Here is a 23,601-nt window from a genome sequence, read left to right as displayed (position 1 = left end):
GAGCAAGCTTTTTTGTTTGATTTGTTTAGTGGTTGGAGTTACCAAAGAAATATGTGAAAAAAAACAGTGAATTTTAACAACCAAACGTGTTATGTAATTATGGAATTCCTATTTGGGGACAAAAGTAAGTTCGACGTAATGGTAGGATGCTCTTGTTAACTAAATGTAATACTAATACTAAAGCACTGGCTATCTCAATGCTTCTTCGGTCAGCCGTCGGCATGATATGCAGTTTTATCAAGAGAAAAATGGGCCTGTCAGATTGAACATGTTCAATTATCTTTTGCAGAAAAAGTCTCAAGTATTTACTAACTGAAAGGACATTATCTAGATAAAACAAATAACCAAACCATTTGTATTATTTCTATCAGCATCTCGCCCATCCTTTGTATCGATTTTGTCCTTACAGTGTTGTACATATTTACATTTAATCATTCCCCGCGGCTTTCATCTTTATGCTCGAAGTCATTAATCATCTTTATCTCTTCACGTGTGTCACATTTGTCTTTATTAGGTATATTGAAATCTATTTTATATTCTATTTTAAATACTTTTTAGCAGATTTAATTCATTCTATTGACATTGAACAACATATGCCATACATCTTAGCCACTGACAAACATTCTAAGTATTCCCTTTTAGTAAATATAGCGGTTCGGTATGAATTCTAAAATTCATTGATCATTAACCCCATAAATGTTATACTGGACACTATTATTTCTCTATTTATAAATTATATACATTGTATACCACTAAAAATAAAGTAAAATACTAGTCGTACATCAAGTATCCGAAACAAATACCATCCGGAAATGTAATACACATTAACATTGAGTTTGCAGCAAAGGTTGCGTTTCTTGGCACAAATTATATACGCCACTAATTTATGAAATTGTAAAAAGCACAAAATAGCAAGTAAAATATTCACTTTTAGCAATATATATCTGCAAAGTCTGTTTCAAAATACTCGTACCTTTTTAGTTGAAACATAGACATGTTCCTCATATTGTTGTCACGTGATGTGATATGAGAATATCATTAGCGTTTCAAAAGGTGGCATTATGGACATTACCTATAGTGTTTTCAACGACTTAGAGCTTTGTAGAAATGTGATTTACTCTAGTTATATACGTTCCACAAGGAAACAATCAGGATATTATAATAGTGCTCGGCGAGACGAAAAAAATGATACCCAACACTCCAATTGACCAAAATTGACATATGGCGTTGTGGAAATCAGGCGACGAAATGCACAGTGCTCTATAAATCATTCATTGATTTGAGGGACAAATGAAACAAACTGAGCCAATAAACAATATATAAGACATTTACCCCACCTATTTGAGCGTTGCAGAATGAATTATTAATGTACCAGATATGAAAAATACAAAGCAGAATATTGAACATTTATGTACAAAAGTTGAACACTTTTCATACAAATTATACTCACAGGAGCTGTTATGACCGGAAAATAAAAGGGGAAAGAGAAAAGCCTTAAGTGATAACAAGAGAATTCGAAAGAATCTATATATAACAGAAAGAGGAGTTGCATGCTGCTGACGGTAGGACAACCAGAAGGCAGTTATCCAGATGGTTTTAGAGAGGATCAAACGCAGGTCTGTAGCCACAACAGTTGGAATCAAAACACTAACGGAAGGGATAAAGGAAGGCTTTTTCCAACTGTCACAATATTGGCCATTTTGCATGCAGGCTCTAAATGACCGCATTTAGAGGACAAAGGCAAAAACAAATATATACTGGCATCAGAGAGCAACCTAAAATCTAGCAATCAAGGTCCAACCCTTGCAGCCTGCAGTTGGTCCAGCTAAGAGTTGAGGTCCAAAATATAGTGGCACACTACGACGAAGTAGGAACGATTGTTGTTTGATAGATCAGGGTAAAATATTGTTTCTCTCAGTATATCGGTAAAAACAACTGTTGTCTCAGCAAATGTTTCAGGCCCGTCAGCGAGAAATCTCAAACAAAAACACAGGTGCATAACTTCACAAGCCGAATAACTCTCCTTTACAGTTTCCTGGCCCTATGGCAAATACTTTTCGCGATACATGCGCTACAGAATTTTATTGGCCCTATATGCATACTAGTATGTGTGACTGTTAAGTGCCACACCTCTGGACTTTTTGAATAAAGTCCAGAACAAAACCTCACGAGCGCATCTTCACTTGCTAAACAAAAGTTCTATAAGGTTGGTGACTTTAGGTCTAATTAATATTTCTTGATATATGCAACACAAAAAATCAGACGGACTGACAATTGCATTTAAAAGATGTACCATGAGAAATTAGATTGTGAAAGCTGTACGCGAGGAGGCAAACACGTCAACAGTCAATTTATTGTAATGAACTTTTAAATGCTAAGGCTTTCGAATTTTCACATTTTATACTATCATGCCTTATTGGCTTATTATTTGTATCTTGCTTGTTACGAGCCTTCTGTACAACAGAAATGATATTTCAAGTTAAAGCTTTGAGACATAATCTTTAGAATTTGAAAGTACCCGTCACGTGCGATGTTGCCTTATAAAGGCAGAATTTCATAAAATCCCGATTTTTCAAAACTTCAGAATTTACAAATAAAAAGAAAGGACCGTGTGCTAGATTTTATTGCTAGACTCATTTGAAAAATTTGAACCTCACACTAGTTTTCATAATGGGGAGTCTATGGGGAAATCACAAAAATTTTATTGAAACCTCACAGTCGTAAAACATATGATCAATAAGCAAACAATTTTACGAATAGAAAGCGTAATTTCCCTCAAAGCGTTTGTTTTGGAGCTTTTTTGAACACCATTTAACGATTGTAATAGGGTCTACACTGGTCAAGAGGACCACTTCAAAAGATTTTGAATCGCTTCAGTACGCATTGTACAAAGGTTAAAAATTGCACTTGTTTTTGTTAGAGATTTCTCGCTAACGGGTCTAAAACAGTTGCTGAGATAACTGTTGTAAAGGCCCCTGTATCTGCTCTGTCTGCAGACACCTCCACAGTGATGCCTTTTACCGATATACTGAGAGAAACCATATTTTTACCCTGATGTATTAAACAACAATCGTTCCTACTTCGTGCCATGTGGACATATGTTATACGAAATTACCGGTCTATTTTTGTAACAACATATAAAGGGAGTTAAGTAGAGTTTCTGTTTTAACATAAAACAAGGTGTATTAGTATACTCTTTTTAATTTACTGTTCAAGTTAACATGAGATGCAACAATATTTTGTAACAACTAAGTAAATAGTGTGATATCGGCAAGGAATGATTTAATGCTGAAATAACAGAGTAACAGAATAAATACAATTCGCAAATAAGGTGTAAGGAGTCTAAACTAAAAGAGAAAGCATGCATAAATTTATTCCTTTTGTTTGGTTTAACGTTGCACCGGCACAATTATCATGAGTCATATGCCGACTTTCCATCTTCAATGGTGGAGGAAGACCCCAGGTGTCCCTCCGTGCATTATTTTATCACGAGTGGACAGCTGGGTAGAACCATTAACCTTCCATAAGCCAGCTGGATGGCTTCCTCACATGAAGAACCCACATCGATGAGGGGCAAGTAATTTGAAGACAGCGACCTTAACCACTCGGCCATGGGAGGCCCCCAAGTATATCGTATACGTTTTGTCATAACATATTTTATAGACCATACAAATACACACTTTTGATCAAAAATATGTTCGATACAATAAATTTGATGAAAAACACGGAGAAGACACACATCAAATAGGAAAAATCTGTCTTCAAACATTACGTATTTTTTTACTGTTTGATGTACCAAACGAGAAAAAAGTACTACACGTAATTCTTAAGCAGCACAAAACAAAAAATCAAATTTAAACTCTCACCTGGCCTCATAGATATGTAAACAGCTACAAAACCATGTTTTTAAGCAGCCGAATGCAAGACTTACATTAAAACATCTATCTATCAAAAACCGGGTATAAATTTCTATGGATTATTCAAAGCATGAATAAATGGTACCCATGTTAATACTTTCTTGCACGACTATGAAGACTACCTTAAATTAACGAAAGAAGTCTTTTTATTACACTTACGATAATCTTAGCCAGTAATTTACGCATGAAAAATGCGTTTTCCGTTTAAAAAGTCTGACGTAAATTTTTAACCAGCTACTTAGAAAAATAATTGGACGTGATATTGTAAACAAGCGTGTAATTTTCTGATTCTTCTCATTCTTGTCTTGTATATTATATTGCTCTACTTTATGTCTACAGAACCATATCATACATATATACTCGAGAGTGACAGGCTGAAAATGAACCAAAAATACAGTTCTCACAAAATGGAGACCAATTTGTATTTCAAAACTTTATTTGGAAATCATAACATATAGATTACGGTCAGCGGAACAATAATTGTCAATATAACGAAAATAGCACAAATAAGTACAAATATACAATGTATATAATTTGGTCACATAAAAGAAAGAAAAGTGTATCTAAGATCTTTTACAGATCTTATTAAGGAGCACTTTGTATAATGAGATTAATCCTTTCATTTATAAATGAGCCGCGCCATGAGAAAACCAACGTAGTGGCTTTGCGACCAGCATGGACCCAGACCAGCCCTGCGCATTCGCGCAGTCTGGTCAGAATCCAGGCTTTTCGCTTTCAAAGCCTATTGCAATTAGAGAAACTGTTAGCAAACAGCATGGATCCTGACCAGACTGCGCCGATGCGCAGCCTGGTCTGGATCCATACTGGTCGCAAAACCACTATGTTGGTTTTCCCATGTCGTAGCTCAAATGCATTATGACATGTCACTATTTCACATAATTATATGGGCTTTGTACATGCTCTGTATTTGTTTATAGTATGTATTTTTTAAATGTACAAAAATGTACAATAAGCTTTACCTATTATAAAATATATATGTTCTTGATTACAAAAAGTCTATTGTAAAACCATTTGCAAGCATAGACGACAATAAAGAATAATGATTGCAGACTAGGCTTGACCAAGTTTGTACAAAGCAGTTAATTAAAAAGTAGTGTAACACTCCTTCTGCGCAAGGTACAGGAAGATAAAATAGTATTCTTCTCATACATCTTTTGTGATTTTTTAAGTAATTATCATGAAGATAATACAGAACTATATTAGAGAGTCACATTGAACAAATGAGAATTCTTGATTGGAAGAGGTATAAAGTGAATTTCTGTAGCAGACGACATTACATTACGACGTCATCGACTGATTTTCTAGTAATGAATTGCCACTGTATTGTTCTGGTACTATTCAACAACACATATTCTGCCTATCTATTTGATATCACAGAACTATATATCCATAATAATACTGTAACTCATGCCAGTACTACCAGTGATTACCTCCCTTAACGTCGTAAGGGGAGACCACTGCGGTGAAGATTGTCAAGTTGTCAAACGTTACTGCAAAAGAGCAGTCATATGTCATATGATCTTTATTTCTTGGATTTCCTAGCTTTGATGAAGAGGATGATGAAAGCTATCAGTCTGTAAGCAATCATCATTCCTATAAGGCAGCCGACATCTATCCATAGATTGTCCTGAAAATAAACAATGAAAATGTGCTTTCACACTATTCTGTATTTTAACAAGAGCACCGCCTACGGATGCCATCGCTCGTCTGCACATGCTGGACAATATGTAAGAAAAGAGTTATAGTTCAGATTTTCTAAGTACAGAAAGGGCCATAATTCTGATAAAAAGCAGGTTAGAGTTATGGTTCTTGACCTACATTGTCCCCTAATGATGATAAACAGGTGTGCAAAGTTTCAAAGCTGCAGCTCTTATAGTCTTTGAGAAAAGGTGGACCTAAACAAAACTTTAACCAATAAACTCAAATTTTCTAAGTATAAAAAGGGCCATAATTCTGACAAAATGCATATCACAGCTATGGGGCTTGACCTACATAATCCCCTAATGATGATAGACAAGTGTGCAAAGTTTCAAAGCTGCAGCTTTTATAATTTTTGAGAAAAGGTGGACCTAACCTAAACAAAAAAAATGACCAGAAAAAACTGAAATTTTCTAAGTACAAAAAAGTCCATAATTCTGACAAAATGCATATCAGAGTTATGGTTCTTTGCCTACATAACCATCTAATGATGGTAAACAAGTGTGCATAGTTTCAAAGGTGTAGCTCTTACAGTGTTTGAGAAAAGGCGGACCTAAACAAAACATTTAACCAACGCCGACGCCGACACCGACGATCAAGTGACAAGCTAACAAAGCGAATTTCCTTGAAATGCAGTGTGTTTCTATATGATATATGATGTCATGTAATAAATGTAATCTCTAGTCTGCTGAGTGTCGTGAAATGCCAGAAACAAATTTGTTATGCTGTAATTTCCTCCCTGTACAAAGTCATAACTTATCTTGACAGATATTTCGCGAGGTTTTGTTTTATTTGTATTGTTTTAAGTGCCATTTGTAAACAGCACTTCAGCTGTATACATGGGTAACGTTTCTTGATTCTGTACAAGTATTGCATATGTATAGCAACAACTTCCACACAGATCAAAGACGAGTGCCCACAGGCTCATAGTCTTCAGTCAATTATCACGACCATTTGAGACTCTCAGTTTTGCTTTTACCCTTTAAAATTACCGGACCAGACGAACAATTTAAATCATCATTGTATGCATGTAGTTCTTTGCAAACAATACATTATAGTCATATTTTCTTCCCATAATCCCGTAGTTTGCCGTGCTATTCGAGATTACAAAAAAAAACAACAACACTTGGGATTTCAAATATTCTTTCATGCGAGGTATATATCCAGCTCGAGCTTAAATAGATCGGAGCAAAACTATGACTAAGGGTCATCTTGGGTTCGCCTTCACAAAAAAAGCTAGTCTATAATTGTGACGAAGTGACTTAACCCCCTTTCCCCATGCTGAAAACAAAACCACATCATTTTTATCAAATTAACATTGATATGCTGGTCACCACACTCGATTAAGAATAATATGTTTATACCTTGTCAAAATTCAGGTACTTAATCACTTGGTCGCCACTTCTGTAAAGACATAAACTCTGTGAACTGGACGACGTACTGTTGCCTTCACATTCTGAAAATCATACATAAGTATAAAGTGTATAAATAGTGTAGAGATACAAGTAGTGTATAAAAAGTGTATAAACTAAAGCTGTGTATAAACAGAAATGTAGAAAACTGCTAATTCGAGCAGGATCAATGCCTACATGTATACCAGTCCTGTACTCTTTGCGTGACCGCACCTGCCTAGATTATTGAAATTTAACGTCGTCGGCATCGATGTTTATTTGTGCAAGTGTAAGTTTAAATCATTATTCCTACCATAATTCCATTCCGTAGGTGGCGCTGTGCAGCATATTCACGTGCATGAGAATTAATTTATGCAAAGCAGCAGCATTTTGCTTATGCATTCAATTTAACCGTTTTTTCTCAAAATTAGCAATTGATTCAAATCCTACTTGGATCACATGTATGCATATGGCAACAGTATCAAGACATTTTGTTTTCACTATCTCAACAAGAATAAAGCTGGTTTGGATTTAACACTGATATAAAGTTTAGATATAACCAAATCTCTATAATGTAAGTCTGTATCAACAAAACTCTATTACTTGCCACAAAGAAAATGTATTGTCTTACCTATCGAGTCGATGTTCTCCCACTGATTGACAGAAATTAGTTCGTTAGCGTACTTGAACCAAGACAAATACTCCAACCATATGAAATAAACTGGTATCGACCTGGATAATAAAAACATGATTGTATTGTTTTCATATTTTGAAGTATTGAGGAAAATACAATAATTTTGAAATATATTTATACTATTTAGCACTAATTTAACAAGAGGGTCATGATGACCCTATATCGCTCACCAGTTAAATATGCTACAAGCAATATATGTAAGGTCTGTGCCATGTGGTTTCAGAAGATTTTAAGTTTACTATTACGTATGTCTATGCGACCCCAGGGATTATGTTTTGAATAAACTTGGTAGAGTGTAAACAAGCTTTTCGTGTGATTTGAGCACATGGCCTAGTTTCTGACCCCACATGAACCAGATTCAAACTTGACCTAGGGATCAATTTTCATGAAGATAGAGTTATAGATTTGGCCTCTAGAATGTTAACACGCGTTCCTTTGAGTTGAGTGGGTTTTGACCCCATATGGCCCAGTTTCAAACTTGGCCTAGGGAGTATCAAGATGAAAATATCTATAAAGTTAAAACAACATACTCTGAATTCAGGAAGAATCCGCCGAACATAAGAAGTGGAATCATACATGGTGGTGCAATGGCCAACGCCGTGCTCACGGAGTTAGCAGCTGTCGATACAATATAACCTGAAATAGGCAAACATAAATAATAGTATCGTGAATGAAAGCGGAATGTCCAGTCATGCAATGCTTACTGAATTAGCGGCTATCGATAAATTGTAACCTGAAATTGGAAAAAAGGCGATTCTTGCATGTCAGACAGGATTTTCGCGTGCTTTTGCGGTGCTGAAAAAAGCTGGTCTTAAAACCCGGGGTGTAAGATGACTCATTTGCTATATCTTAAATTCACACGCTACTATAGTAAAATATCAGTAGTACTACTTAAAAGAAAAACATTCATTTTAGCAACTTGATATATCTGACCCTCAGGAAACTGGTTTGTGGTAACTCGGCACAGCCTCGTTATCACCTTAGCAATAACCCTCGTGACAGATATTTTCATCTCTGTACGTTCAATCAGTTAAAGATTCTTATATAGTATCATGCCCACTGACGCAGCGCTTACTGAACTAGCGTCTGTCGGAACAACATGTATGTGTAACTTGAAATTGGCAAGCATACGTAACGGAATCATAAGTGGAGGTGAATTTCGCTAAATAAGAGGCAATCGATGTTATACAACATGAAGTATGTTAAGCGATAAGGCATGCGGTAATCAAAAGCAGAATGTACACAGGACACAGCAGTCATAAACTAGAAATGTCTATAAGAAATAATGCGCCATACTCTAGATAGAAAAAGTTTTAGTACAAACGATCTTCACACGAAGGGTGTTTGACTGAAAGTTTGAAGCAAATTGTCACATACATTCCTACAAGAGGTGTATGAGGAGTTAAACACATCAGATTTCTTCACTATGGCCTATTTTGTGAATTTATGAAAGAGCCATAATTCTAGAAAAAAATAGCCACAGAAAAAAATCCATTATTTATGGTCAACTTCATATCAAGGTCCGAGAGAGAACTGACAGAATATCAAGTTATCAAGTATATTTGATTACCTTTAAACTTCAAACCAATCTGAACACTTACCAAATGACACCGAAGTGTTCGCAACAAGAAGAATCACACCTGTGAACACCACGAAGGCTTCAAATGTTGCATACAGTCCTACAAGTAAAAAAATATGTCATTTAAAATTTGGTTGGTTAGTAAGATTTATTATAAATCTATGATGATCAAAAGCATCCGCGCAGTCTGGTCAGGATCCATGCTGTTCGCTTTCAAAGCCTATTGCAATTAGAGAAACTGTGAACAGTATGGATCCTGGTCGCAAATACACTATGTCAAAATTAAACATATAGAGTTTAACTAATTCTATTTAGCCACCAGATAATATAATCCCTACAGATAAAACTAGCAAAGATTCCAACGAAGTGTAGAAATCTTCTAAAGCAGCAACTGACATTGCGACCATATCTTTGTTTTTAAGCCAATATATGAATTTTGGCATTCTTTTTAAAAAAGTATTTATCATAAACTTGTCGAAATTTCAACAACTTTGAAGAATAACATCGTAATTATTTAACAAATTCAGCTCATTTTTAAGAGGTCACAAAACAGGTAAATGTCTACAATTTCATATGTGATTAGGAAAGAAAATGTGTTTTATAGCCATATCTTTCAAGCTAAGAATATTCAATTTATGTCATATATATTTCCAGTATTTTTGTGAAATTTTAGTATCTTCGTAAATGTTTCCTTATAAATACATTTCACTTGTTAATAAATAGATCTACAAAGGATTTATGTGTATTATTGTGCTTTTTTGCAAAAACGTGACATGGTTGCAAAATGTAGGTTTTGGTTTTGTTGTAATCAAAAACATATGATCAACAACATACCGTACATTGTATCAAAATTCAAGAATGTATCGTTAATGAGTTTAGAAATATACATATGTATTTCTTACCAACCATCCAATATGTGATTGCACAAAAGATTATCGGAATTATAATGAAAGACGGCAACTGAAATAAAAATTGCATGAAATGTTTAATATGACATCCATATATCATAAATTTTAAGGTATTAGGCCCATAATAGAGTACCTCCTTTTTGAAGAGTATTCAATTTCTACGATAAACCTACTTTGACTGCAATTTTCAGGGGGGCGTAGGTTCAAACCCCATTCGGACCAATTTTTTTCCTCTAATTTTCCTTTTTTTCTTGTAAGTTTTTACTTCTTTCAAGACTTGTTATTGATTTATTGTACAAAAGTGGAGAAAAAAATCATTTGATAAGCGATTTCTTGCTGTTCAAAGTGAATTTACCTCTGAAACAGAAGGGGTAGAGTTAGACATCTTTGAAAATACTGAGATACATGCGGTAAAAGTTCTCTATTTTGCCTTCATTCTTTAGATTACATATTGTGGAAGAAATGTAGGTAGGTTTTACTTCTGCCCCAAGGTTATTTTTGAATGAAGTGAGCAAAATTCAAAACAGACCCACAGGATTCGACCTTAATTTTTCATTGTTGGAGTTAGAATTCTGTCTTATTAAATTCCGTTTACTCTAGGCACCCTAGAAATAATGATACTGGCAGTTTTTATTTTAAGTTTTATAATCGTTTACCAATAGCTTGATGTTTCTTTCATAAAAAATAATGGTATAATGAATTCTCTGCAAACGTTTTGGATAAAGGCCACCACTTTGAAATTTGTCTCTACTATACTTGAGCTTGAAGAAATAGCATAAATTACACAAAAATTCATAAAAAACGGCACGGTAAAAGTTTTTAAAAATTTGCAATTAAGTGCAAAGCACGGTAAACTGTAAGAAATACCCAGCAAATGCCATTTTTTAAACATTACTATTAGGGGCCTAATACCTTAAGGTAGAATAGATACGCATTTGCTAATCAGCAATGGCACGTGGACGACTAAACCCTACTTGTATACGATCAGGGTAGCCGGAGCGACTTCAAGTATTTTATAGTATGAATAAAACTGTTGAATCAATTAATCTTATAAAATATCGACGTAAACGAATTTTAATGCAACACCGCATGTTAAAAAGACGTTACAATGACGTCACACTTCCGTAGCGGTCCAATAACCACCTACGGCTATTGGCCTAGGGCACAGTATTCCGTCCTGTGCAGATCTGTTACTATGTGTAGAAACGTATATAATAATATAAAGGAATGAGTAGATTATGATTAATTATCAGTATGAATGTAAATTATAAGTTAACCATAATCACAAAACATTTTCAGTTGAAAACTAGAGGCGATTCATATGCCTAAACGGCACTTTGATACATAGAAAAGTAAGATGTTTTGATTATGACGTTTGACTTTCAAATTTTACCTTTACCTTAAATCTAAAGATAAGGGGTTTACACTTATAATTGTCTTGTTAATGTGAACTTAGGAAAATCCTACCAATATCTAATTACATATGGAGTGGACACAAATAGTAGCTATTTCATCTTTGACGTCTTATCGTGACCTTGATCTTGGAACTGGGTTGTGCATTCTACATGTTGTCTGAATGAGGTTAACAAATGGTGCTCATTTTATGAAAATTCTTCCAGTGGTTGAATTTGAGCTTTTCGATCGTTTGATCTTGAAGTTAGTGACCCAGCATTCTGCACGCCGTCTTGACGAAGTAAACCTTTGATGCTAGCTGTATTATTTCAAGCGGTTGAGACAAGTAGCGGACACAAAGCTTAACTATTTGACCTTTGACCTCAGAATCTGACCTCAAACTTGGATCTACTAACCTTGGTTGTATGTTATGCATACGATTTTTATGAGGTTACTAGTTTTACTTGTCAGTGAATGTCTTTATGCTAGTTTTATAAACAAATGCTTTCTTGTAGTTTGGAATAATTTGAGCGACACAAATTTAAGCTAGCTGATCATTGAACTTGTGTGACCTTGACCTATGACCTAGTTGCCATGGTTGCCAAAGATGCATGTTTTGATGAGGTTCACAACTGACCTTAATCCAGCGGTTACGAAGTTATAGAGCGGACACGAAGTTAAGCTACTAGAACTTTAACCTCAAAGTGCGACATTGACCTCATATGCCTAGTGACCTGGTTGTGCGATCTGCATATCGTCTTGGTCAGCTTATCAATTGGTGTAAATCTTCATTGTGGCTATAACACCAGTATAAGACATAACCTCTGAATGTGACCTTGACCTAGGATCTAGTGATCTGGTTTGACGTCTTGTCCAAGTTAACAAATGATGCTAGTTTTATGAACATCTTCCCAGCGACTAAGAAGACATGGATGAACTCGGTGGACATGTGAGACTCCAATTAAGCCCCCATACTTTGTATCAAGGGGAGGGGATATCTTTCTATATTGGTAATGGGATTCGAATACCTCCAAATTTATGTGATAATGTACTATTGAATAAAGTAAAAATTAAAGTGATAAATGATTTTTAAACAGTATTTTATTCATGTCTATGTAGTTTTTTGACATATAATCTTTGGTTACACTTGAAACTTTCGAGAGATTTCTCCGAAACGTTATAAATATATATGTTTATCTACATGCATGCCTACATAAAAGTAGGCCTATTTAAAAGGAAGCCTTAGACAGAAATAAATACCTCGGCTAGATTTTTGCACAGGAAATAGATGTCAACTCTGTACAGACCAGTCGAATACTCCCGTAAAAATATTGGCGTTTCCAACGGGAATGACTGAAAAGGAAAAATAGTTTGCATTGTTAAAGTTTACATGTTTAATACAGACAAAGTATCATTGTTTATAACCTGTTGTCTATAAATTTATTACAGAAAGGTTACGGATATGTCCACTGATAATTTTTACAAGAGATCACAGAGTGATCTTGGCGCCCACCATTGAGCCATTTTGGAATGTTCCGAATTTCAAGACTAGATCAAGGTCAAAATCAAGGTCAAAGTTCATTTCTGTACACAAAACTGTGCATGTGGTTTATGCATGTGGTCCAGATTTGAAGCTGTAGTGTGAGAAATGTGAATGTAGGTCACTAGATAAATTTCAAGGTCAAAGTTCATTTCTGTACACAAAACTATGCACGTACTTCAAATTTTGAGGCTGTAGCTTGAGAAATGTTAAAGTAGATACTAGGTAAAAATCAAGGTCAAATTTCAATTCAGAACACAAAACTAATGTGGTCCAAATTTGAAGCTTGAAGCTTTGAAGCTTGGGCAATGAAGAAGATGAGGTTCAGGAGGAATGTGTTACACCACTTGAAGCTTGAGAAATGTGAAAGTAGGTCACTAGGTCACTATGTCAATCTCAAGGTCAAAGTTCATTTCTGTACACAAAACTATGCATGTGGTCCAAACTTGAAGGCTGTAGCTTAAGAATTGTGAAAGTAGGTCACGAGGTCAAAATCAAGGTCAAATTTCATTTCGGAGCACGAAACTATGCAAATGGTCCAAATTTGAAGCCTGTACCTTCAAAAATGTGAAAGTAGGTCACTAGGTCAATGTCAAAGTCAAAGTTTATTTCTGTACACAAACCTATGCATGTGGTCCAAATTTGAAGGCTGTAGCTACAGAAATGTGAAAGTAGGTCACTAGGTCAATCTCAAGGTCAAAGTTCATTTTGATACACAAAACTATGCACATGGTCCGAATTTGAAGGCTGTAGCTTGAGAAATGTGAAAGTAGGTCATTAGGTCAAAATCAAGGTCAAAGTTCATTTCGGAGCACAAAACTATGCATGTGGTCCAAATTAAATGTGAAAGTAGGTCACTAGGTCAATGTCAAGGTCAAAGTTTATTTTGGTACATAAACCTATGCATGTGATCCAAATTTGAAGGCTGTAGCTACAGAAATGTGAAAGTAGGTCACTAGGTCAAGATCAAGGTCAACTCATGTCAAGGTTCATTTAGCCACTTAAAACTATACATAAGGTCCAAATTTGAATGTTGTAGGTTATGACAAGAAGATTTTTAAAGTTTTTCCATATATAAGTCCATTGGTGAACTAGAGGAGTTTGCTACAGATTCAAATGAGTGGATGAACAGTAACAAACTAAAAATGAATTCCTCAAAAACTGAACATATTGCCTTTGGAAGTGCCCCTCAGTTGAATAAGTTAAACATTCACGAGATAGATATTTGTGGTGATAAAATCAAGAGACAGAGTAACATCAGATATTTGGGGGCCTATTTGGACGAAACTTTAACTTTCAAAGAGCATATAAAAATAAAGTGTAGAACGGCAATGTTGAATTTTTTCCGAATCAAAAACATTCGCAAATATTTGACTCAGGATGCAACTGAAACCTTAGTGCTATCGCTGGTTATTTCGCATTTAGACTACTGTAATGTTATTTTATACGGTATTTCTGATTGTGACATCGCAAAACTGCAACGCATTCAAAATATGTGTGCGAAGTTAGTTCTGAATCGTAGAAGAAGAGACAGTTCTAAGCAGGCACTCTACGATTTGCACTGGCTGCCGATCAAAGCCAGAATAAACTTTAAGATCTTGACGTACATGTTCAATTGCCATGTTGGAAATGCGCCTGCATATTTGATTGAACTCTTAACACCGAAAATCCCCCAGCGCTCCCTCAGATCCTCGGAGTCATCAGTTGACTGTTACATCGTCCCTTTCAACAAGCGAAAAACTTTTAGTGATAGAAGCTTTAGTACTATAGGGCCAAAGTTGTGGAACAATTTGCCGTTGAACATCAGACAAAGTTCTTCAATTGACTGCTTTAGGAAAAAGTTGAAAACGCATTTCTTCAGAGACTACTTTGCATTATTCTAAGTTTTAAAACATTGATGCTGGTGACAGTGATAGAAATTTAATGTTTGTCTGTGATAATTGTATGTTAGTAATATTTTAAAATATAGTATTATCATTGACTTTAAATTAATAATTGCTATTTTGATTCATTTTAATTAATCTTATTTAAAATATTTTATATTTAATATTTTATTTCAACTTGTATTGTAAAACGCCATTGAATATGTTTTAAATGTAGAAATAGGCGTTTAAGCAAATAAACCAGTTTCAGTTTCAGTTTCAAGTCTATATAAACCAAGTGACCCCGGTGCGGGGCCATATTTGACCCTAGGGAAATAATTTGGACAATCTTGGTAGAGTACCGCTAGATGATGCTACATATAAAATGTCAAAGTCCTAGGCCCTGTGGTTTTGAACAAGAAGATTTTCAAAGTTTTTCCCTATATAAATTTATGCAATTATAAAAATAAACAAAGGGCCATAACTCACTCAAAAATTGTTGAACCAGTCAGATTTTCAGAGGGACACAACTAGATTACCAGTACATCATTCTGACAAAGTTTGGTCAAAATTCCACCCCCCCCCCACCCCGTAGTTTCTGAGGAGATGCGATAACGAGAAATTGTTAACGGACGGAAGGACGACGGACCACGGACGCAGAGTGATTCGAATAGCCCACATGATGGTGGGCTAAAAATATGTAACTCTTTTATTTAAAGGTATTTATCTGCATGGAAATATTTGAAAATAAAAAAAAAATACTAAAAATATTAACGAAATTGCGCACACTTGAAAAGCATCAGCAACCAAGAAACAAAGGTTTTTCACCGATACAAACAAACTTACGTTCAGGACTCCAAACACATTTGTAAATGTCATATTGGTGAGAATAAGAAAGAGAACACCGTTGATGTCCTGAACACCCTTCTGATCCACGTCTAACTGTAGATAAATCAGGCCAAGGACTAGCGATAATACCTGAAAAGAAACAGAATTTCATACAGTTATATTTGTTTATTTGTCGAATGAAACTGCTGAACAACGGTCTTTATTCTTTACAGATTAAAACACAGAAATTGATGTTTAGTTTATGTTATATTTATTCTAACTCAATTGTAGTGAAAGCTTCAAGACTCGAGTCCGCTCCCAGGAAAACCAGTACTGATCTCGTACTAGAAGGCGTGATTAAAACACGAGTCGGGCTCGAACCATGTTTGAAATGGAAAATGAGCATATTGAACTTTACGGTTAAAAAGAAATTTGACTATATCTCTATTCCTTGGTAGTGTAAGAACAAGTAAAAACATCACGTTTCAAATGTTATATTTTTATATTAAAAGAAACAGGGCCAGAAAGAGTTGCCGGGTAAAACATCTGCCTTATACTAGATGCCCAAGGTCAACATGTCGAGCCCGCCAGCTGTCAAAAGGACTAACTGCGGCAAACATTTCTGCCAAGTTATTTCAGAACATCTCCATCCATCGTTAAGTTACAGTCCAGACAAAGAAAACTGCATCAACTTTCGACCTTTGTCCCCTACGTGTGACTTTGACCTTTCAAGTATTAACGTCTGACAGACTGTCTAAGAAACCCTGAATCCATGGCTGAGTTACAGCCCGGACATTGCAAACTGCATCTTGTTTTGACTTTTGACCTCTAAGTACGACCATGACCTTTCAGAAAGGGGTCTGGGATTTGCACGCGACACTCTGTGTCATTGAGGCAAACATTTATGCCAAATAAAAAATGCTTTAAGCATAGAAAAGTTACAGCCCAGACAAGCTCTAAAATGACCTTTGACCCCAAGTGTGACCTTGACTTTTCAGATATGGACCCAATCTTCCACATGATACTCAGTCTCATAGAGCTGAACATTTACTCCAAAGAAAAAAAGATTGCTCTTAACATATAAAAGTTATGCTTTGGACAAGCTCTAAAATGACCTTTGACCCCTACCTGTGACCTTGACCTTTGCGAATGGAACTGGTGTTTAGACACGACAGTCCGGCCGATTGAGTTAAACATTCATCCCAAACACAAACACGATTCATCAATGCATGTTAAGGTTATGGGCTGGACAAGATCTGACATGACTTTTGACCTCCAGCTGTGACCTTGACCTTTGAGATAGGAACATGGGGTTTAAACAAGACACTCCCACGTCTTACTAAGGTTAACATTCATGCCAAATATAAATAAGATTGCTCTTATCATGTCAAAGTTATGGTACATACACCAAACAGCCATTTGGACAACTATGTCTTCGCTTCAGCAAGCGGGCTTGACAAAATGAGAAAATAATATCTCTTTGTAATGTTAATGTTTTTGCACTAAAAAAATTTGATTTAGCGACCAAATCATATAAGCTGCAAATAACAGAGATTGAGAATTCAAGAGGTATCTGTGTTCAGCAACTCAATGTTACGGATAGAAGTTAGGCCTACCTCTACGTGAAAAAGAGACTTGGTAAAAGTATAAGAAAATCAGAATAAGAACACTAAAGCTAAAACATGAAATTTAAACACTTCTTTTGTCCAGCAGATTTATATGCTAAAAATGAGACATAAACTTACTATTGTTTGTATAACACGGACTCGTGCAACCATTGGTTCTCTGATCGTTGTTTTCCATGACCTTGCAAATACCGCACCAAACTGCATATACCACGGTGCTTCATACCTGTTAGTTTATAAAATTATTAGTACATCTATAAGTGTACCAATACGACTCTGCAAGTGTACCATTACGCCCCTGTAAGTGTATCAATACAACCCTGTTAGCGTACCATTACGCCCCTGTACGTGTACCATTACGTCATTTAAGTGTAACATTACGCACTGTAAGTGTACCATTACGCCACTGTATGGCCCTGTAAGTGTACCGATACGCCCCTGTAAGTGTACCGATACACCCCTGTAAGTGTACCAATACGTCCCTGTAAGTGTACCAATACGTCCCTGTAAGTGTACCAATACGACCCTGTAAGTGTACCAATACGCCCCTGTAAGTGTACCAATACGTCCCTGTAAGTGTACCAATACGACCCTGTAAGTGTACCAATACGTCCCTGTAAGTGTACCAATACGTCCCTGTAAGTGTACCATTACGTCCCTGTAAGTGTACCATTACGTCCCTGTAAGTGTACCATTACGCCCCTGTAAATGTACCAACACGCTCCTGTAAGTGTATCAATACGCCCCTGTAAGTGTACCAATACGTCCCTATAAGTGTACCAATACGCCCCTGTAAGTGTACCAATACGTCCCTGTAACTGTACCATTACGCCCCTGTAAGTGTACCAATACGTCCCTGTAAGTGTACCAATATGCCCCTGTAAATGTACCAACACGCTCCTGTAAGTGTATCAATACGCCCCTGTAAGTGTGCCAATACGTCCCTATAAGTGTACCAATACGCCCCTGTAAGTGTACCATTACGCCCCTGTAAATGTACCAACACGCCCCTGTAAGTGTATCAATACGCCCCTGTAGTGTACCAACAAGCCCCTGTAAGTGTATCAATACGCCTCTCACGGTAAGTGTACCAATACGTCCCTGTAAGTGTACCAATATGCCCATGTAAGTGTACCATTACGCCCCTGTAAGTGTACCAATACGCCCCTGTAAGTGTACCATTACGCCCCTGTAAATGTACCAACACGCTCCTGTAAGTGTATCAATACGCCCCTGTAAGTGTACCAATACGTCCCTATAAGTGTACCAATACGCCCCTGTAAGTGTACCAATACGTCCCTGTAAGTGTACCATTACGCCCCTGTAAGTGTACCAATACGTCCCTGTAAGTGTACCAATATGCCCCTGTAAATGTACCAACACGCTCCTGTAAGTGTATCAATACGCCCCTGTAAGTGTATCAATACGTCCCTATAAGTGTACCAATACGCCCCTGTAAGTGTACCATTACGCCCCTGTAAGTGTACCAACACGCCCCTGTAAGTGTATCAATACGCCCCTGTAGTGTACCAACAAGCCCCTGTAAGTGTATCAATACGCCTCTCACGGTAAGTGTACCAATACGTCCCTGTAAGTGTACCAATATGCCCATGTAAGTGTACCATTACGCCCCTGTAAGTGTTCCAATACGCCCCTGAAAGTGCACCAATACGCTCCTGTAAGTGTACCAATACGCCCCTGTTAGTGTACCAATACGCCCTTGCAAGTGTACCAATACGCCCCTGTAAGTGTACCAATACGCCCCTGTTAGTGTACCAATACGCCCTTGCAAGTGTATCAATACGCTCCTGTAAGTGTACCATTACGCCCTTATAAATGAACCATTACGCCCCTGTAAGTGTACCATTACGCCCCTGTAAGTGTACCAATACAATTATACATAAAACAAGAGTAGTTAGAGGGCACCAAGGCTTGACTATAAATGGCTTCGTTACTAATTAAGTTAAAATAATGAAAACATAGTCAACAATTTTGAATCTTAGAACTTTCCCCCCCTTACAATGCCAGATTACTTTAAAAAAATGCAAAAGCGAAAACAAGAGACCTAACTTCGGAAACAGCACATGTAGTATAGAACATGGGCGTTGCATGTCGGATAATCGTGTACAACGGTATGGGATAATCACCGTGTTCACCGGTATGAAATAATCACCGTGTCTAACGGTATGACTTTCCAATCCATTCCCACCAATGGTTACTTATATACCAACTTACAAACCAAAAAAATAATTTGGCATGTCCAAAACGGCAAAATTTTATCAAAAAGCAAAACAGAGTGTAGGAACGTGTGTACCGAATGTCAGTAATCGCGGTGAATATGGGTGAATTTTAACTCCATTATCATTTGACGTAACTGAAAACGGGACATAGGTTTGACAAAAAGCAAGAGTTATTGAACCTGTGTATTGTATATCAGATTAGTTCAATGAAAAATTGAGCAAAGTTTAAATACATCATCACTAGTGGTATCTGAGATAATAACTTCATTGAAAACTAAACAAAATCGGCAACGATGCAGACGAATTGGTGCGTGCAACAGTTTTACCTTCTCTTAGAACAGTGGTAATAAAATTATAGTTCTTGGCGACCTTTTTTTTATCAAAGGAACCGATGCACCAATGTACAATATGCATAGGATTCTATTTATCACTTACATTTTCATTTCAGTCAGGGGAGGTAACTAGCTGTTTATTCAGAACATTTTAATGGTAAAATACATCTCCATTATAAATAAGACATATAAACAAATAAGTGCAATTACCTTGATGTACTGCTGAATGCTTCTTCGAACTGAAATAAACATGTTTCATATTATTTCAGAATTTTTGGGACTACAATTTTAATACACTTATCTTTTTTTTTGCTGGTTGAGGAAAACCGAACAACAGGTGAATAACTAATTAAAGGAAGTTATTTAGGCTTTGCATTACTTCAGTTAGGAAGGGGTACCTGAGAAAAACAACCGACCAGCTTTCCATATTGATGTCTTGCTTAAAGTGACATAGTATTACTTTACGCCACATTAATTATAGTAAACGGCACGTTAAACTCATAGAAACAACAGTTAAATGAACTGTCATACATTCAGTCATACTAATTTTATACACAACGCTTTCTTTTCCTACCCAACGCTTTCGTTTTTCTATCTCAGTATGTAAGGTGTACGATTATAAAGTAAATTTAAATCACTTACTATAACTCCTGTTCGTTTCGGATTCTCTGCAACACGTTTGTTCTCCTCTAGAATTGCTTTGGCATTGGCTGTTTCACTAAATTTATCACAAATAGCCTGAAAATATTGGACAAAGTCTGACCATTGAAAGCTAAAAGTACTACATTGGCATTAATACATGTAAATATGTCTTTCTAAAGTTTAAAGTAAAACAGTTTAAAACTTTAATTTCGGGCAATACTCTGGGTAACCGCGTACAATTTGTATAAAAAACAACAACAAATATTTAGTAGGCGAACAATGTGTATAAAAAACAACAAAAAATGTTTAGTAGGCATATACTGAACATCAAAATAATATGTGTAAATAAACTGCTACACGCACATGTGAATTTAAAGTTCAGCACACAAGATAAAATTACCGTACTGACTAGAACTTTGAAGGGAAATGCAAATGCGAAAAACTCGACACTGTCGTGGTTTTGAAATTTTAGCATGAGCCTGGCTTTATATTTTGCTATTTTTTGTGACTGCATGAATTCGCCATGGTTCCAAGGTTATACCATTATAAATATATACAGTGAGCTGATGTTTATCGCATTTCATTGCAAGAGTAAACAAGAGCTGTCCGTACGACAACACGCTCGACTTTTCTCTTTGCCTGACTGAATCAGAGCTTTGCCAGTAAAACTTGATAAAATTTAAACCAAAGACTTCTAAGTTAAAAAGGGGCATAGTTCTGTCAAAATTCAAATCAGACTTATGGGGTCAAATCAGACTTATGGGGGTTGTTTCTCATTGTGAAGACTTTGATAGTAAATAACAGTTTCAAGTCAACAACTTTGAAAGTAACAGAGATACATGTATTTGACTTTATCAAAAACTCTAACCAACAGCGACGTCGACACCGGGGCGAGTGCAATAGCTCTAGTTTTTCTTCGAAAAGTCGAGCTGAAGGTGGTAAGTTCATATCTAAATTAATATGCTACCTCAATTTTTTCTTTACATTCTGTCTCTTTTCCTGGAACAACAGCCATTGTCATAATATAGAAATCAGCCGGGTTGTAGTTCACTGGACAGGGGTAACCGACTCTGTGGATGAAACACATCTGGATTGTTACATCTTTACATAGATACATAGACAAATAAGTCCAGTGTTATTTTAACACCTACACGAACATTACATTCTGTTTCCACATCGCAGATTGTTACAAAAAGGATAACATTTTTATTTTATCTTTTATCAGGTACGGAAAAAATGAACGAGAAATATGTATATTTTCCCGCCAATGTGAATGATACAATAACTGATTCATTACAGTAAAGCTTACCAATGATTGCAACCTTTATTGAAACTACGACAAAAATATGATAAGTATCAACATACGATTTATAAAAGCTGAGCGCCCCCTCTGCGTCTCCAAGGAACGCAACTCTTCCCTCTGCCATTACCAGAACGCTAAAACGTAAAATTACAAACGGACATTTTATCCTGAAATAGTTCGCTATTATTCTTTCAATTTACTAAGAAACAGAACATCTTAAATTTATACATTTTTTAAAAAAAAATGGAAAAATGAACTAGACCAATAATGCCAAACGACATAAAGTATGTATGCGATTTAGCATTCTTCAGCTATAACAGATACTTTTTTCACTTCATAACAACTGGAAAATGTCGAAATTGCAAACGGAGAATTTGAAAACGAATATAAACTGCTGGTTATCGGGTCCACTACTTTTAACATTTTCATTTTCAGTCTGAACATGAATTATCCAAGTAGAAGCTCCAAAAATCTACAATGATTAAAACCATTAAAAGATCTTGTTGATAAACAAACTTACTGGTGAAACAATGCAAACACTTCGGACGAAGGTTGGTGGATTGTACACACTACAGTTTTCCCTTTGTCTGCCATATTTTTAAGAGTTTGTACTATGTTCTCTGCCATGAATGAATCTAGACCGGAGGTAGGTTCGTCGCAGAATAAAAGTGGCGGATTCGTCAAAATCTAAAAATAATCAAAACCGATTTGTTCTCAGATTTATCAGTCCTTTATTTTAAAAATAAAAGTACAAAAACAAGACAGTAACAAATAATATCTTGCTACAAATTAAACATCAGTACAGACTTCAGGGTCAAAACGACCTTTTAAGGTCAAAGCCGCGTGGTGCCAAAAACAACCTTCCACAATATTACCATCTATCAAACGAGATATTCGAACGATATCTTAGACAACAAACATATAACAGCCTTTCAAACTCTACAAGCAAATCAACGCGATATATTTAAAGTACTTCAGTAAAAACGAAAGTATTTCAAACGTATACTGCCAATAACGTATTTTGAGACATGCGAAAAACTAATGAGGTGTTTTTTTTCAACATTTCGGTTCGTCTATGAATGAGTAGATGTAATTTCTAAGTAACATGAAATAATGTGCTAGAATCTCTTAATATACCTCGGATGCAAAAGAGAGTCTTCTCATTTCACCACCAGATATGCCCTTGATTCTACCGGGGTTGCCAATCATGTTGTTCTGACATTTCTGTAGACCTAACTCTTGTATAACCTCGTCAACACGCTCAAGTCTTCTATGTCTTGGTACTTCCTTTTCCATCCTCAACAACGCCTGTAAATTGTGATGTTAAATGTATCAGAATCTAGAAAATCAGTTTATGTTGTTTCTACTGTTTGTATGTATTTTAAAACGTCGTTTTCAGCGTAGTTCAGATTACAAGGGGAGCGGTGGTCTTAGTGGTTAAGGTTCCGGCCGCTCAACCCAGATGTCGTGGGTTCGAGCCCCACTGGGGTCAAGACCACGACTTCTCATATGACACAGTTACTGGTTTTTCCAGGAAGCGGACTCGAGTGTGATTCAAACAAGCTTGAAGCTTTCATCACAATCGAGCTAAAATAAATTAATATAAACTAAATACCAGAATGTAGTGTT

At 36.1% G+C, this 23,601-nt stretch overlaps 1 protein-coding gene across 4 annotated transcripts in view; it reads right to left on the bottom strand.

Moving 5' to 3' along the window:
• Positions 1 to 3,183: 3,183 nt before the first annotated feature.
• The window catches only part of LOC123532667 (protein white-like), a 54,444-nt gene continuing 34,026 nt past the window's right edge, over positions 3,184 to 23,601 (bottom strand). For all 4 annotated transcript variants that reach the window (XM_045314190.2, XM_045314189.2, XM_045314191.2 and 1 more), the window contains exons 5-19: positions 23,110 to 23,280; positions 22,493 to 22,659; positions 22,035 to 22,106; positions 21,637 to 21,739; positions 20,670 to 20,765; positions 20,238 to 20,266; positions 17,576 to 17,681; positions 15,849 to 15,980; positions 12,861 to 12,953; positions 10,203 to 10,260; positions 9,323 to 9,400; positions 8,252 to 8,357; positions 7,659 to 7,759; positions 7,001 to 7,092; positions 3,184 to 5,565 (exon numbers count right to left, since the gene is read on the bottom strand). In XM_045314190.2, coding sequence (XP_045170125.2) covers positions 5,461 to 5,565; positions 7,001 to 7,092; positions 7,659 to 7,759; positions 8,252 to 8,357; positions 9,323 to 9,400; positions 10,203 to 10,260; positions 12,861 to 12,953; positions 15,849 to 15,980; positions 17,576 to 17,681; positions 20,238 to 20,266; positions 20,670 to 20,765; positions 21,637 to 21,739; positions 22,035 to 22,106; positions 22,493 to 22,659; positions 23,110 to 23,280 — 1,509 coding nt within the window. In that variant the 3' untranslated portion in view covers positions 3,184 to 5,460. The remainder of the gene's footprint in view (positions 5,566 to 7,000; positions 7,093 to 7,658; positions 7,760 to 8,251; positions 8,358 to 9,322; positions 9,401 to 10,202; positions 10,261 to 12,860; positions 12,954 to 15,848; positions 15,981 to 17,575; positions 17,682 to 20,237; positions 20,267 to 20,669; positions 20,766 to 21,636; positions 21,740 to 22,034; positions 22,107 to 22,492; positions 22,660 to 23,109; positions 23,281 to 23,601) is intronic.

Source organism: Mercenaria mercenaria, chromosome 11 (assembly GCF_021730395.1).
Source record: "Mercenaria mercenaria strain notata chromosome 11, MADL_Memer_1, whole genome shotgun sequence".
In the NCBI taxonomy this organism is placed as follows: domain Eukaryota; kingdom Metazoa; phylum Mollusca; class Bivalvia; order Venerida; family Veneridae; genus Mercenaria; species Mercenaria mercenaria.
Note: the sequence above shows the minus strand (reverse complement) of the source record. Positions and strands in the feature narration are given on the sequence as shown.